Source organism: Garra rufa, chromosome 10 (assembly GCF_049309525.1).
Source record: "Garra rufa chromosome 10, GarRuf1.0, whole genome shotgun sequence".
NCBI lineage: Eukaryota > Metazoa > Chordata > Actinopteri > Cypriniformes > Cyprinidae > Garra > Garra rufa.
This window is the reverse complement of record NC_133370.1, coordinates 28,529,027-28,546,968: the sequence shown is the minus strand read 5'-3', so window position 1 is coordinate 28,546,968 and position 17,942 is coordinate 28,529,027. Positions and strand designations below refer to the sequence as shown.

The window sequence follows — 17,942 nt, the reverse complement described above, 5'->3', positions numbered from 1 at the left end:
TTATTGTTTTGAGGCTGACGTCTGGCAACTCAAACCTTCAGCTCCCTCCATAGATTTTCTATGGGATTAAGGTCAGGAGACTGGCTAGGCCACTCCAGGACCTTAATGTGCTTCTTCTTGTGCCACTCCTTTGTTGCCTTGGCCATGTGTTTTGGGTCATTGTCATGCTGAAATACCCATCTACGACCCATTTTCAATGCCCTGGCTGAGGTTCTCACCTAAGATTTGACAGTATGGCCCCCTCCATTGTCCCTTTGATGCGGTGCAGTTGTACTGTCTCCTTAGCAGAAAAACACCCCAAAGCATAATGTTTCCACCTCCATGTTTGACAATGGGGATGGTGTTCTTGGGGTCATAGACAGCATTCCTCCTCCTCCAAACAAGGTAAGTTAAGTTGATGCCAAAGAGCTCGATTTTGAGGGACCTTGCAGGCGCTGCAGGATTTCAGTTCTTCATGGCGTAGTGTGTTTCCACTTGTTTTCTTGGTGACTATGGTCCCAGCTGCCTTGAGATCATTGACAAGATCCTCCTGTGTAGTTCTGGGTTGATTCCTCACTGTTCTCACCAACTGATCGCACCAACTGTTGTCACCTTCTCACCAAGCTGCTTGGTGATGGTCTTGTAGCCCATTCTTGCCTTGTGTAGGTCTACAATCTTGTCCCTGAAATATTTGGACAGCTCTTTGGTATTGGTCATGGTGGAGAGTTTGGAATCTGACTGATTGCTTCTGTGGACAGGTGTCTTTTATACAGTAAACAAACTGAGAATAGGAGCACTCCCTTTAAGAGAGTAACATCCTTTCTGAATGTTACAAGCTTGCTTGGTAGCTTAGCCGGCACAGAACTGGACTTAAAATGCGGAATCCTTGGGTACGAGTCCTGTGAAAAACATAAATAATGATGAAGATCGAAAAACAAGCCTTTTTACGTCATATTCGCTTTTGTTCAAACTCTCAAGTAGGTTTCGGTCTAGTGCAGATGGAATCATTTAAAACCTCACAGAGAATTACAGTTATAGCGCCACTCAACAGACATTTCAAGTCAGAACTTCAGTGACACGTACAAAACCAATGTCACATAAAACGTACCATATGTAACTTTGTCTGTTCCAGGGGAAAAACAAACAAACAATCTTTTAGCGCCACTCAGTGTATATTTTACATCGAATATGTCATGAAACCTACGTATTTCACGTCTTGCGAAAAAGTTCCCACAGGTACGTTTTTGTCATGAGATCAGGTTGCTAAGTAAAGTGCTTAAGGTAGGTTTTTTGAGTAGTGGGGTTACCCGCGCCTGCTTGAATGTTGTGGGGAAAATACCTGTGAGAACAGATGTGTTGATGATGTGTGTGAATGTTGGTGAGAGTGTAGGAGAAATAGCTTGGAGAAGGTGTGAGGGAATTGGGTCTAGAGGGCATGTTGTAGGAAGGCTGGAGAGAAATTTCGATACTTCTGCCTCAGTGAAGGAACAGAAGGTGAAGAGGGAAATTTTAGGAGTGGATGTGGTTGGTTTGAGTTCCTTTGTGTGGTGAGAACTGACTGATTGTTCTAGTTTTTATCTGTGAAGTATGTGGCAAAATCATCAGCTGTTAAAGAGGTGGTGGACACAGGAGAAAATTTTGAAGAGATTATGTGTGTCTGAGGCCACATCTACATTAATCATTTTCATTTCCACACTAGTGTTTTCCAAAAATTTCTAATGCAATTCTTCTGGCAGGATCATTTTATTTAGAAAAAAATCTCACCATTTACTGACGCATCCAGGTCACACTCACTCCCGATTGTATGTCAGATCTAAAACGCAACAGCCCTCATGTTTTGCCGCAAACACCAATCACGTTTTCAGTCATCTTTGCAAGTCTGTGATATGAAAAGTATGCAAAGTAACACATCTGTAGCAATAGTGTGAAAGTAAATAGGACATAACAAGCACAATACTGATATAAATATAGATATCTATTGGTATAATAGTAGGGCTGCCAATAACGATTATTTTGATTATTGATTAGTTGGTCGTTTTTTTTTTTTTTTTTTTTTTTTTAATTAATCGATTAATTGGCTTTAAAAATCCAAAAAAAAATTTTTGACAAAAATGTCCTTCAAACAAACGTGCCAACTGAATGTTATGAAAAAAGTGCTTAATTTATTAGACCACCAGTCGTAATAAAGAGAAAAGACAAATATCTAAAGAAAAACACTATAAAGCGCTTGACTATTTTTTTAATAGATAACCGCAATAATTATAGCATTAGAAATAGCCTGTTATTAAAGATCTTATGCATACTGGAGGACTAACCAATACAGAAAGCTAAAAAGTGATTTTGGTAATCACCAATACTGTTAGTTTTGAGCAGCAGTGGCACAAACCTTACATAATTTGTTAAACACCTTACATAAATTTGTTTTAGTAAATTTGTTAAGCACTGTTTAAAGTGAACAAAGTTCTCTACATTAAAAATGAAAAGAATAGCCTAATACAGGTAATAAAGACGAATAAAGACTCAGTGTTAACCAACAGGTGAGAGGAATGTTCTGCAGGAACAAGCGTTCACTTTGCTCAAATTCATATATTTTTCAAATATTTATGTAAAAGGCGGCTATGAAGCGTCTGATATTTATATATCAGATAATTACACGCTGTTATCCCTTTACAGTTCCTACTCGCCATAAATATGTGCACTACATGTTGTTTCAAACCTAAATTTAACATTCAACGACATATATTTCAGCACAATGAATGTTTTTGCGCTGAGCATGAATTGTCTCCTTCTCTGTGTTCCGACTGTCTGACACGCTCATTCAGTAAAGATTTAAACTTAACACAGACTGTCAGAATGGACGTCTATGCCATTTCTAAAATGGAAATGCTTGTGTGAATTTGTGACATTTACAGATAAGGATATGACCATAAACTGAAAATTTTCATGCTGAGGATGCAAACGAATCTGTCAAAGCGCCTCACAGGGCAAGCCATTACGCTATTAACTTAAAGTTTAAAATAAAGAATTCTCATGTTTTGGGCGGTTTGGATCACGTAACTCTCCCACAGCATCTCATTCTGTTTCCTCCACTATTTTTAGATGCATTTTGTCCATAGAAATGCGTCATTCAGTGTTGTAATTTGACACGACTCTCTGAAGTTGTACAGTGAGGTCAATAAGTATTTGATCACCCTGTGATTTTGCAAGTTCTCTTACTTAGAAATCATGGAGGGGTCTACAATTTTCAGCATAGGCGCATTTCCACTGTAAGAGACAGAATCTAAAAATACAAATCCGGGAATCACATTGTATGATTTTTTTTAACAATTTATTTATGAATTACTGTGTCAAATAAGTATTTGATCACTTGAGTCAAAAAAATTTACTATTTGGTTCAGAAGCCTTTGTTAACAATTACAGAGGTCAAACGGTTCCTGTAGTTCTTCACCAGGTTTGCACACACTGCAGGAGGGATTTTGGCCCACTCCTCCATACAGATCTTCTCTAGATCTGTCAGGTTTCGGGGCTGTCGCTGAGCATGTTGGAAGACCCAGCCACGACCCATCTTTAATGCTCTGACTGAGGGAAGGAGGTTTTTGCCCAATATGTCACAATACATGGCCCCGTTCATCCTCTCCTTAATACAGTGCAGTCGTCCTGTCCCCTGTGCAGAAGAACACCCCCAGAGCATGATGCTTCCAGCCCCATGCTTCACTGTAGGTATGGTATTATTGGGATGATACTCATCATTCTTCTTCCTCCAAACACGAGAATGGAGTTAAGACCAAAAAGTTCTATTTTGGTCTCATCTGACCACAGGACTTTCTTCCATGACTCCTCTGGATCATCCAGATGGTCCCTGGCAAACTTCAGACGGGCCTGGACATGGGCTGACTTAAGCAGGGGAACCTTCTGTGCGATGCAAGATTTTAAACCATGACGTCTTAGTGTATTACTGATAGTAGCCTTGGAAACAATGGTCCCAGCTCTCTTCACTGCATTGACCAGCTCCTCCCGTGTAGTTCTGGGCTGATTCTTCACCAGTCTTAGCATCATTGATACCCCACGAGGAGAGATCTTCCGTAGGGCCCCAGTCCGAGGGACATTCACAGTCATCATTAGCCTCTTCCATTTTCTGACAATTGCTCCAACTGCTTGGCAACTGCCCCGTAGCCCTTTCCAGCTTTGTGAAGGTCTACAATTTTGTCTCGTGTCTTTTGACAGCTCTTTGGTTTTGCCCATGTTGCTACTTAGACTTTGGCTGATTGTGGGGTGCACAGGTGTCTTTATGACAGCTAACGACCTCAAACAGGTGCTACTAATTCAGAATCATGAGCAGAGTGTAGCTGGACTATTTAAAAGCAAAATAACAGGTCTTTGAGGGTCAGAAATCTGGCTGATAATCAAGTGATCAAATACTTATTTGACATAGTAATTCACAAAAAATTGTTGAACTTGCAAAATCACAGGGTGATCAAATACTTATTGACCTCATTGTATGTGCACTGGAGGTGGATCTGATTAACTGATAATGAGAATCGTTGTCGATGATTTTCATTATCGATAATAACTGATTTTATCGATTAGTTGTTGCAGCCCTAATAATATGTGTCACATGAGTAAACGTGTCATAGTTTTCAAATGCCTCCATTTTTACAATCCACACTACAACACAAAAATGGCGCTTTTTAATTTATCCTCTTTGGAGAGCTATTTCAAAAAGCAGTTTTCCTTGACCAAAATGCCATCTCAGTGTGCACAGAAGGCCAAAGCTGAGAGTAAAAGATGTGTTTTTAAACAAAAATTATTAGTATAGTATACGGAGAAGGCCTAAAGCACTGTTGAAGTACTGAAGTCTCCTTCACGAGTTACAGCTTCTACACGTGGTTACTCTCCAATAGTGATATTGTAGTCAGCTCAGTGTGTTACTCTGTTGCAACAATTTGTTGACTGCTTTCTGCAGGAAAATGAGGCCTTGTGTTGAAGGTGTCACCCCCACCCTTGTGTGCTACTTTTTACAGTGTGAAACCATTTTCTTAGAAACAAACAGGTTTACTTTTACTTTTAAATGCTGTAAATATTGCAATAGCAGTATTAATTGTATTTTTACATCTTTTTTTTTTTGTTTACTATGAGTAATAGTGCAACACATCCAACTGACAATAAATCTACACATTGCAATGACAACTAAGAATCTCCAGAGGCCATACCGCAGTACATCTTACTTTCAGTTCCTAATTTGAAATTATAACTCAACATTTCAGCTTGACCAAAGAGGAAATGCCTTTCAACACTATTTTCAGACTATGCGTAGCCACAATTAGGATGAAACAAGAGCGTGTTGGTGCTGAATGATGCTGGTTGGTACTACTGAGTCTACTTAGGCTAAGGTAAAATTTTTCTTTAAGTTTTTAATTTAACAAATTTGAGTGACTTTGCAAGCACATGCAATTTTATATGTAAATCATTTTAATATTTCAGTTTTTAATTTGAGAAGATATGACCGCACAAGAGAGTGGTAGGAAATGCATTTATTTAATACTTTTTGTGCCTTGGTTTGTTGTTATCTGAATCATGTACATAATGTACAAAATCAATCAATACTTGACATATTTTCATTTGTGTGTTTGTGTGATTTTCAAGACACTTTTGGCGAATGGCCTCGCTATTTCTTGTTCTGTGTCTGGGTCTTCGACATCGCACTGATATTTTTGGTTCATCACTTGGAAGCATGTTTGAAAGAAAGGGTTGACAATTTCAAAAGGGACATGTGTCAACAAAAGGACTATGTCAACTGCACAGAACGTGGCTTTACATGTGAGCAAGCCAGCAGCAGTAATTAGACTATTAATGTAAACTTGCTGTCTTACAAAAATGACAGTTCAATGAAAGAATTGATGCCTTGTAATGGAGTGAATTTTATATTCACCATATTCAAATATATATTTTTGTGTGGCAATCTGCTGTAAATTTGAATAGGTACAGCTTGATGTTGCTCAGCATTTATGATTAAAACACTTTGCACTCTAATTAATATTTTGTTTTAAAGTCATACTGAAATATAATATCATTGTATAATATCTAAATACAAAGATCTTGTATAACCGTTTTTACCTGTCACAAAAAAATCTGTTTCAAGGAGTTTCAAGTGGGTCAAGATGTCATCTCTAAGTAACCCCTTAAAGAAAGTAACCCCTTAAAGGAACTGTCTTAATATGTGAGAAGACTCAATATGCTATATTTTTGTGTTGTCACCTTTGAAAGAAATTTTTTAATTAATCATAACATTTCTTTTTCTTTGCAGTCTTAACATTTGTATTGTATTTGAGTAGTAAATGTCTTTAACACTTGAGCCAAAGTTAGTTAGCGTGTTGCAAGAACAGATGATTATAGACAAGGCGGCTATACATTAGTCTGAATATATTAATAACCACCAACCCACGACTTGAGCAACAAGCTGAAGTAATCAAAATCTAAATTTGCTTTGCCAGTAACAGAGGGTTTTTTTTAGAGAAAAATGTAATCAATCATGTCATCTTTAGAATGGACTTGCGCTATATAAAGTGTTGTAATCTTTTTGTCGTGGAGATTGTCTTGTGATTAATATGAGGTCCTTCTGGTTGTGATTAAAGCATATTCAAAAGCATCGTCTAGAGTCTGTCTGGTTACCGCTGTGCGGCAGGTTACAGGAACACTAGAGATCTTAGTCCCAAGTGATAGTGTTCAAAAGCGACGAGACATCATCCGATCCTAGGTTAACTTAAAGGTGACCTATTATGCCCCTTTTACAAGATATTATATTAGTCTCAGGTGCCTCCAGAATGTGTCTGTGAACTTTCAGATCAAAATTCATGCCTTAAAAAGTTGAAACTATGTCATACTTAAGTCACAATTTACGAGACTTTGTGTGTTGCATTCATATTCTGGCCACATTTGCTTTATTAAGCCAATTTCATTTGTTTTAGAATGTCCCATTTATCATTAGACCACTATCCTTTGACCAATGTGTTTATAAAGTCATTAAGTCAATTTCAATCTAAGTCATAATTTCACCTTTTTATCTCATAATTAAGACTAATTTATATCATAATTTAGACTTAAGTATGTCATAATTTTGACTTTTTGTCTCGTAATTTCAACTTTTAAAGGTGCCATAGAATGGAAAACTGTGTTTACCTTGGCATAGTTGAATAATAACAGTTCTGTACATGGACATGACATACCGTGAGTCTCAAACACCATTGTTTCCTCCTTCTTACATAAATCTGCTGTTTGCAAAAGACCACTGAAAAATAGGTCAATCCTAACATAGTCTCACGTAGCCAGACCTTCAGACTGACGGCAGCTCATGGCAGCTTTCATTGGCCAAGTCCTGCCCATAAGACCGTTTGATCGACATATCAAACAACCAATCACAGTTCGTTTCGTTCAGCAACACGTTTCTGTGCGTGGAAATGCCCCCACAACAACAGACTGGCATGCAACAAGTCAGTCATTGAAATAACCAGCATTGAAAGATAACGAAGAAGAGGGAGAACAAGCAGTAAGTCAGTAATTTGTTCGCGAACGTCGCATATGTGTATAACAACAATGGCGTCTGCATAAGCACCTTTTTGCAAAACGCTGAGTAAATCAGTCTGCGCTTTGTTTCCCGGCGGACCGAAAATAAACGCGACACTCGCGTCTCCCGGAAATCCGGTCAAATTCAACTAATCAAAGGACGACTTCAACATTCCTGAAGTGTTTCCAGTTAAGCGTACCATATGCATCAGACGTTTAGCCAACGTTCTGTGGGCGTGACGTCTGAGGCTGAGACTAATCCTAACATAACAGCGACTATTACGCAAGAGTCACGATTATTAATAGTCACGCCCCCAACATTTGCATTGCCCAATCATCAGTAGTTCTGCGGCTAGGCTATTGTGAAAAAAAAAACAAAGCTAGGACAATAGTGAAAATGGCAGATCATGAAAATAAATGTTGTGTTCCAGGTTGTGCAGGAGATGTAAAGTGCAGGGATGGTTGGTGTCTGTAACTTACTCAAAAAGGCAAGGAAAACAAATAAGGCGTTCTAATAGAATAAGGCGAGCCACTGAAGGGACACGGTTAGCTTAATGCTAGCGGTAGCCTGTTACATTGCAGTACATAAGATTTCACTTACCACATAAACGGAGAGATGACTGCGCTGATGATGGTGAATGATTTACATACTAACAAGTATCTAAACTTATGTGGTAAGTACTGCCGCTGTAGTATAACGTTACACAGAGCACATACAATCACAAAAGTGAAAGTAAAACGATTGTGGATTCAAAACGGCAGTTTCAATGAACTGCATATTAATAGCGGCTCAAACTTCGTGATTATAGGGCTGGGCGATTAATCGAAAAATAATCGAAATCGACATTCAGAACCTATAATCGTTAAAATTTTTCCAGGAAGATTATTTCAATTACTTTCCCTTTAAAAAACACAAGCGCTCCGTTACGTTATTCCGCCGACATATCGATGGAGAGCTTAAACAGTATTTATACAGTAAAAAGTATTTACAGGATATACAAGGGTAATTTTATTTAGAGGAGATACTGCTTATTTTCTACTTTTAATATGAAAAACATTGAAAATTATTTATTTTGTTTCCAATAGTGCAAGTTATTTATTTTCACTAATTTAAGAAAAATGTGACTTTTCGTTTTAAGCAATGCTTGCTTTAATTTCAGTTGTTCAACACTGATGTTCAATTAATAATCATAGATCGTAGATAGTGTTTCCTTCAATTATTTTAAAATCAAGTAATGCACCCTTCATCCAAAAATCTCTCGCTTGTAATATGTGAACATATTTACTGTACAAAACTTGTCAGTGAACTATGAGGGCAAAAAAATAATTATTATATAAATATAATTAAATATAATTTTATTAATAAATAAAATAATCGTTCATTAATCGTAATCGGGTTAAAATGTTCAATTAATCGAGATTTTGATTCTAAGCCAAATTGCCCAGCCCTACGTGATTACATATATATTTTCCTCCATGTGCGAGCTTCTGAAACGAGCCGCTCTGTGAAACAGCCAATCAGAGCAGAGCTGATCATTATTATTCATGAACCTTCCAAATAAGGTAATAACAGACCATTTCATTCTAGGGACAAATCCTAGGGTTGTAAATGGACCTGTAAAACCGTTTCTGGAGAATTTTTGCCCTTTCCTATGCCATATACCTTATATGTAGATATCAGAGAACAATTTAAAATATTGTATCAATGCATTCTATGGCACCTTTAAAGTCATAATTTTAACTTTTTATCTCATAATAATGATTTAAGTATGTCAGAATTCCGAATTTTTATTTACTTTTAAAGTCATAAAGCCTTTTTAAATCATAATTTTGACTTTTAGTCATAATTTAGATTTTTTTAATCTCATTTACCTTTCACCTCAAAATTATGACTTAAGTATGTCATCATTTTTACTTATCTTGTAATTATAACTCAAGTCCATCACAATTTCGACTTTGTAAGTCATCATATATTTTTATTTCATAATTACCACTTTTGAAGTCATAATTTAGATTTTTTTTAATCTCATTATGACTTAGTCATAATTTAAACTTTTTATCTCGTAATTTCATATACTCCAATTCTCTGCTAAAAACAAACAAACATCTGTTTGGTTTTGATTATCATGTCTATCACATTGAAATCATGTGATTTAAACCATACAAATTCAAACTTTTGATACACGGTTTTCTGAGCGTACACATCCGATGCACGCACACAGAAAGCAGCTGCCACATGGCATGTGAGTACCAAACTAATAGTTCTCTTTTATGTCTTATTGCGCTTAAAATGTCAAATACACACAAGTTTATGTTAAAAACACACCTGTTATAAAAAAAATAGTTATGTCTGTGAAGTTAAACAGCTAGGAAAGAAATCACATGTTTATATTAGATCTGAGTGGCAGAGGCATAATATACAGTAAATAAATTAATAAATTCACTGCTCTCTTGTCTCCTCTGATGCTGGGACTCTAAATAGTGCTCTGTGCAGTCAACAACAGAACAGTTAGCATGCTTTGCTTGACTTTCGCCATGGCGTTAGAACTGGTACACCATTGTCGCTTGCAAAAGCAGAATTTCATTAGTCTAAAATATGAAATAATCATTTAAACATTACAAAGAAAAGATTCTTAAAATACTACTTTAATACTAGCACAGGCTGAGTCGTCTGAAATGGAGGGGATGTTAATCTCCTGGGAGGAAAAAATGTCCTTTATTTGTCTTTTAGTTTCTCATAAGTAATTCATCCTGTAGTGAACAAGCCAAAGTACACAGGGTCAAGCCTGCCGCAGCTGCTGCCAGGAGACACACACATTCCAAAGGGCAACAACATGCATGACGAGATGCTTCAGTTCACATCCACACCAAAGTAAATGTACAAGACAAGCCGTGATCAAAGCATGTATATTCACCATATACAAATGTTGTGTGGCAACCCTGAATGTCTCTGTAATCACTGTTGAAAGACCCATGGTTTGTGAAGCTTGCAATCAACACCAAGGTGGTTTCCAGAGCACTTGCACTAAACATACATAAGAGCTGTTTCTCACGAACAACGCAACGTCTGCGCTACATTTTTTTTGTGATCATTAACAATGACACTGTGCATTTCAAGTATTTTATTAAACATTAATAAATGAGCTTCACATGAGTGTAATATATTTAAAAAATATCAAACTTAAAAAAGGCTTAAATGACAAACTTTCTTTGTATTTACACTTGAAATATGGTATTGTGAGTATTGTTGTCTTTTGTATGATATATTGCTTGTGATATTTTAAGAAATTGCTTCCTTATTTGTGCTTTGTTTTGGATTAAAGCATTTGCTAAAATATTAAACGTTAATGTTAATACATACACATGTGTAAAAAGGTACTGATATACTACTTTTTGGTCTGTATACATACATGTCGTTCAAAATTTGTGATCAGTAAGATTTTTAATGTTTTTTAAAGTCTGTTATGCTCATCAAAGTTACATATATCTGATCAAAAATACAAAAAAACAGTAATATGATGACATATTATTGCAATTTAAAATAACAGTTTTCTATTTTTATATACTTTTAAATATAATTTATTTCTGTGACGTAAAGCTGAATTTTCATCAGCCATTACTTAAATGTCATATAATCCTTCAGGAATCATTCTAATATGCTGAATTATTATCACTGTTGGAACAACAGAATTTTTTGGAACCTGTGATCCTTTTTTCAGTTAAAAAGAACAGCATTTATTCAAAATAGAAATCATTTCTAACAATATAAGTCTTTACTATTACTTTTTTATCAATTTTACACATCCTTGAATAAAAGTATTGATTTCTTTCAAACAAACAAATAAAGAAAAGATTTACTGACCCCAGAATTTGAACAATAATGTATATTGTTACAAAAGATTTCTATTTTAAATAAATGCTGTTTTTTTTTAAGTTTTATTCATCAAAGCATCCTGAAAAAAGTATCACAGGTTCCAAATAAAATATCAAACAGGACGACTGTTCCCAAAATACTAAATCAGCACATTAGAAGGATTTCTGAAGGATCATGTGACACTGAAGACTGGAGTAATGATGCTGAAAATTCAGCTTTGCATCACAGGAATAAATTCTATTTTAAAGTATATTAAAATAGAAAACCACTAATGTAAATTGCAATATTATTTCACAATATTACAGTTTTCCTGTATTTTTAAATCCTATACATGCAGCCTTGATGAGCAGAAAATGCTTCTTTAAAAACATTAAAAATCTTACCGATCCTAACCCTTTAAAAAACAGTGTAAAATATATTCAAATAAAAAGCTGTTATTTGAAAGTGCAATAGTGTTTCACAATATTAGTGTTTTTACTGTATTTTTGATTAAATAAATGCAGACTGTGCATGAGTCTTGTTTCAACTTTAGAATAGCAGTGTATAAAACAGAACAAAATGGCACATAATGCAAGTCACAATTAATATCTTACACATGGCTTGGCTCAAGCTCAGAACAGATATAGTATTGCTACCGAATGCTGTTTCATGCATATTTTCCATATTTTCCAAGACTTTGAAAGCATCTGTTCCAGTTGAAACACATTCATGCAGGTTCAGCACACCTGGAAGGGTTACCGTTCAGGACACGTCATCTTTGAAGTTTTTATGAGTGTTGAGTGTTTATGATGTATGGTTATTTATCGGTGGCGCTGTTTGGCGACATCAGGACCTCAGGACTGACTTCACGGAAAAGAGGCCGAGTCCTGTGTCTCCAAACCACCAGCCCCACGCGCGCCACTAACGCAATACAGGCCAACACGAGCAGCACCACTATGGAAAATAAAAAACATGACACTGTAATCAGCCTTAATATGTAACATCTTTATGTGGGGCCTTTGAGTTTTATGAGTTTGTGACTTAAGGATGCTTTATTTATGGTTAACCAAAAAGACATGCATGTGTTTATCATTGACTAACCTGAAAAGATAGCGTTCCGGCCAGGTGCCGCTGCATCGTAATGCTTGCTTAGGCTTCCAATTAGAGCAAAGATAATCACAGGGTAAACGGTGAGGATGTAACGGACGTGCTTCTCTATTAGAAAGTTTTCAACTGTAAACCTGTAGAAAAACATAAAAAGTTTTGATTAGATACTGTATGCTGATCTAATATCTTTAGTCATATCTTAAAGGTCACATATCATGAAAATCTGACCGTTTAAGTGCTATAATCAGTTCCCTGGTGCATCTACCAACCCAGAAAACATTAAAAGCAACAAAGGTGTACCAGTACTAACGCCATGGTGAAAGTTTGAGCAAAGCATGAAAACAAAGCACAGAACATTATTTAGAGTCCCAGCCTCAGAGGAGACAAGAGAACAGTGGATTTATTGATTTATTTACTGTATATTACGCTGCTGCCACACAGATCTAATATAAACATTGATTCTCATGCGATTTACCTTCACAGACATAACCGACTGTGTTTGTAGCTTGTGTGTTTTTACATAAACTTGTGTGTACTTAACAGTTTAGGCGCAATAAGACATGAAAGACAACTTATTTTAGTACTCACAAGTCGTGCGACAGCCGCTTTCTGTGCGCATGCTTCAAATGTGTGCGCGTTTTCAAAAAACCTCATATCAGAAGTTTAAACTAATATGGTTTAAAACGCATGATTTCAGCATGATAGACATTATAATGAAACCCAAACAGATGTTTTTTGTCAGAGGTACGAGCTGAGGTACAAGATGTAAAGTCAGCAGCTCATGTTTCTGCTTTTTACTTAAAATAAGCATTTTCAAAATGATTTAATCAATTATCTGTGGGGTATTTTAAGCTAAAATGTCAAAGATACAGTCTGGAGACTTATTTTACATATTGTAAAAAGAGGCATATAAGGTCTCCTTTAAATATGAGTCAATCACAAATTAAAGAAATAAAACAAAAATGTTGTTTTAAGCTAAAGATTTAAAAGTACAACATATGCAAAGTTCTTCATAACTTTACACCATTTTCAAGAATAACTATCATGTAAAAAGAAATAATATATTATCATTAACCTAACCATACGTTTGTAGACAAATATTATGTATTTTTCATTAATAAATGTGACCCTGGACCACAAAACCATTTATACATCATCTGAAGGCTCAATAAGCTTTCCATTGACAAACGGTTTGTTAGGATAGGACAATATTTGGCCGAGATACAACTATTTAAAAATCTGGAATCTGAGGGTGCAAAAAAATCTAAATAGTGAGAAAATCGCCTTTAAAGTTGTCCAAATGAAGTTCTTAGCAATGCATATTACTAATCAAAAATTAGGGTTTGACATTTTTATTGTAGGAGATCTACAAAATATCTTCATGGAACATGATCTTTACTTAATATCCTAATGATTTTTGGCATAAAAGAAAAAATTAATAACTTTGACATGTATTTTTGGCTATTGCTACAAATATACTCGTGCTGCTTAAGACTGGTTTTGTGGTCCAAGGTCATAAATATCAATTTTCTAGAGAGATGACAACTAACTTTACGCCGTCATAAAAAGTTTCAATTTTTTGATATTTTAGGAGGCTTCTTGGCCATGAAACAATCACAAACATAATTTCCTGTCTTATGTTTTTAACCTTTGCATGTTTTGTTTTCTTAGAAATAATAATAAAAACTAAAGTCCAAACTCCTTAATATAGTTTTGTCTTTTCATTAAGAATTTAATATTTAATTAGACTTTTGTCTTCATAACAGGTTTATCTGCCCCCAAAAATCTTAATTATAGAAATCTTAATTTTAATGTAGAAATTAAAAACATGCTTATTAGTAGGTGTGTATTTAAATCTTTGTATGTATAAACTGTATTGTTGGATAAACATACACTACCAGTCAAAAGTTTTTGAACAGTATGAATTTTAAGTTTTTTTTTTTTTTTTAAAGAAGTCTCTTCTGCTCACCAAGCCTGCATTCATTTAATTCAAAGTACACCAAAAGTAAAATTTTTGAATATTTTAAAATAACTGTTTTCTATTTGAATTTATTTTAAAATGTAATTTATTCCAGTGATTTCAAAGCTGAATTTGATCAGAATTTTATCCGTTAGAAATCATTCTAATATTTTGATTTGCTGCTCTTATTATTATGTTGAAAACAGCTGAGTAGGATTTTTTCAGGTTTCTTTGATGAATAGAAAGTTCAGAAGAACAGCATTTATCTGAAATAGAAACCTTTAGTAACATTACACATCTTTATCGTCACTTTTGTTAAATTTAAAGCATCCTTGCTAAATAAAAGTATTAATTTGTATTAAAATGTAGCTTTGATCACAGATTTTTTTTTTTAAACAGTAAAAATATTTCACAACATTACTGCTTTTGCTGTATTATGGATCAAATAAATGCATGCTTGGTAGGCAGAAGAGGCTTCTTTAAAAAACATCAAAAATCCTACTTTTCAAAAAATGTACATCATGTCAACCATATCACAATATTTGTAGCAGAAAATAAATGACTATGATTACCATATAATTACTTCCAACAGAAGTACGCATAAAGCAGCTGTAGCAGCATTTGTTGGGGAAACTGATGCCAGATCCAACACAATAATGAAGTTGAGCAGTGTGGCGATGGTTGTCCATGTTGCATAGGTGGCAATGCCATTTTGAACCTAAGGAACACATACAGCATGGTCATTTCAAATCTGTAATGCATTACTATCTTTTTTTTTTTGGCTCAATACTGTGCATTTAAATTCCTCACATTTGAAATAATGCACATATGAGTACTCTGCCTCTTGTCAAAGCAAATCCAACATTATGTTAAATGCATACCAACACTATGATGCAGAACAGGTCTTTTGGATGTTGCCGTTTAAGCCAAGACCCATGAGCTCGTAGACCAATACAGGAGAAGAAGATCATCAGGTAGTTGGTGAAAGCAATCAGGGCAAGAACAATCAGTGCAGGTATCATCAATCTGAATCAATAAAAACAAACTCTGTGACCTCTTGAGAAAGACATCCAAAGCTATGATTATGCCACAAAACATTCTGGCTGTCTACAACTTACTCTCTATCCCACAAGACCAGCCAGGTACTGTTCAGAATCATGTTGATGATCCATGAGAGAAAGAATTCAGAGGGCAGGATTGCTGGACTTGAGTACAACCTGACAGACAATAATTCAGGCGAAGACTGTCAAACTGTAATAAATAGCTTTTAAACAGTGTGAACAAGCCAAGGGTTGATATGAGTGGAGTGTGTATGGTTTGAAGTACCCTCTACAGAGCCAGGTCAGAATATATGCGTTCATCAGGAAGAGCCAGGAATAGATGACACCCCATATAGAGAAGGTCCATCCAGCTGGAGTGATCTCTGTCCGATATCTGTCTGATATATTTCCAGTCCCATGCTGAAATGGACCTTGAAAGCCAACGTGAAATTAGTCAAATGACTAATCATATATCTGTATGTAAATAAACGTGTTACATACCTTTTCCAGGTCCTGCGAGCGCGTTGATAATCAAAGCTGCAATGTAAGCAATTTGAGAGAGAACAATGAGCGAAATTCGCACGATTTTGTTATCCCTTAAAAGAGACATATTTTAAGTCAAACTATTATGTTATTTCGTTTTTGTACGCTATAACAATTCTTGTATTGTTGCTATTGCGCTTGTTGTGAAGTTAGCAAAGTTAGCTAGGTTCGCTGTTACAATCTGTGCAAATAGAAGCTAATTAAAAACGGAATGTTTCTGCGTAGAGAATAATATCGTCCTTCCTTTCGTCGGATTTACATCCAAGACTTTTTGATAACTTTTCAGTTTTCTGTCACCATACAGAGGTGGGGTCCTCTAACTTGTTTATGTTTCAAAAGATGCTCTGTTGTGTAAGAGAAAGAGATGTGTAAGAGAGCCATCTGCTGGACAACAACACGACCAGCGTTTGTCTTGACTAAAATTAATTTGACAAAAAATATGTCTTAGGTAGCACGGGTATATTTCTAGCAATTATAGCCAAAAAGACATTGTGTGGGTCCAAATTAAAATTTTTTATTTTATGCCAAAAATCATTAGGATATTAAGTAAAGATCATGTTCCGTGAAGATATTTTATAAATTTCCTACAGTAAATATGTCTAAACTTAGGCTAATTTTTGATTAGTAATATGCATTGCTAAGAACTTAATTTGCACAACCTTAAAGGCAATTTTCTCAATATTAAGATTTTTTGCAACCTCAGATTCCAAATTTTCAAGTAGTTGTTATTCAAATATTGGCCAAGAAGCTGATTTATTTATCTTTCAGATGGTGTATAATTCTCAGTTTTTAAAAAATTGACCTTTATGACTGGTTTTGTGGTCCAGGGTCATATATGAGGAATGTACGAGTGTTAAGTCTTAAGTTAAAAATAAAAAAGAGAGAAGATGCCATTTTCATTTGTTCTTTCATTAATATTGTGTCAGTAACTGACGCCACTGTTGTGCTTCAGTAACATAATGGTTTATATAGATTTGAATGTTAAAAATGCTATAAATATTAATGTGAATTGAAAAATAAGGTGTAAATATTTGAATGATTTCAACTATAAAAATAGTTAAGTTCTTTACTCCAAAACAACTTTTAAAGTGCATTGCTAAAGGGATTTTTGGATGGTAAATTTGTTCTTTCCAATTTTAAGTATTGCTCTTTATAAAATAGATCTGATCCAAGCTTTACTTTATGGATGTCTAACAGGATAAATAATCATTTAACCATGTTAAAATGGCTATGAATAGATTACAGTTGAGGTCAAAAGTTTAGAATCACAAATGTTAATTATTTTACCAAAATAAGAGGGATCATACAAAATGCATGGTACTTTGTTAGTACTGACCTGAATACGATATTTCATGAAAGACGTTTACATAGTCCACAAGAGAAAATAACAGTTAAATTGATAAAAAATTAACCCGTTCAAAAGTTTACATACACTTGATTCTTAATACTGTGTGGTTACCTGAATGATCCATAGTGTTATTTTTGTGATAGTTGACTGTTATACTGCCTGCTGTTCTTCAGAAAAATCATTCAGGTCCAACAAATTATTTGGTATTTGAGATCAATCTTTTCGCACTGAGGACAACTGAGGGACTCATTTGCAATATTACAGAAGGTTCAAATGCTCACAGATGCTCCAAAAGGTGCTCCCTTCTAAAGGGCAGTACTACATGGAAAAAATATATAATATTTGGGCAAAAAGAGAAAAATGTACACATTTTTATTTTGTTCAAAAGTTTACACCTCTGGCTCTTAATGCATTGTTTTTCCTTCTGAAGCATCAGTGAGTGTTTGAACTGAGTCCCTCAGTGTGAAAACATCTCTAAATCATACAGTCATTGTTGGAAAGGGTTCAAATACACAAAAAGTCTGAAAAACCAAAGAATTTGTGGGACCTGAA

General features: G+C 35.1%; 1 protein-coding gene across 2 annotated transcripts; it reads right to left on the bottom strand.

The window, feature by feature from the left end:
• Window positions 1-637: 637 nt before the first annotated feature.
• Window positions 638-16,357, bottom strand: LOC141344727 (uncharacterized). Of its 2 annotated transcripts, none has more exons than XM_073849622.1 (7): window positions 16,001-16,357; window positions 15,786-15,930; window positions 15,578-15,676; window positions 15,341-15,485; window positions 15,032-15,177; window positions 12,494-12,633; window positions 638-878 (listed from the first exon to the last, which is right to left on the bottom strand). In XM_073849622.1, exons 1-7 carry the CDS (start codon window positions 16,107-16,109, stop codon window positions 850-852), a joined length of 813 nt encoding a protein of 270 aa, XP_073705723.1. In that variant the 5' UTR covers window positions 16,110-16,357; the 3' UTR covers window positions 638-849. The 2 variants fall into 2 exon arrangements, with proteins under 2 accessions (XP_073705723.1, XP_073705722.1); XM_073849621.1 differs by lacking the exon at window positions 638-878 and adding an exon at window positions 10,647-12,346.
• Between the last annotated feature and the right edge of the window lie 1,585 nt (window positions 16,358-17,942).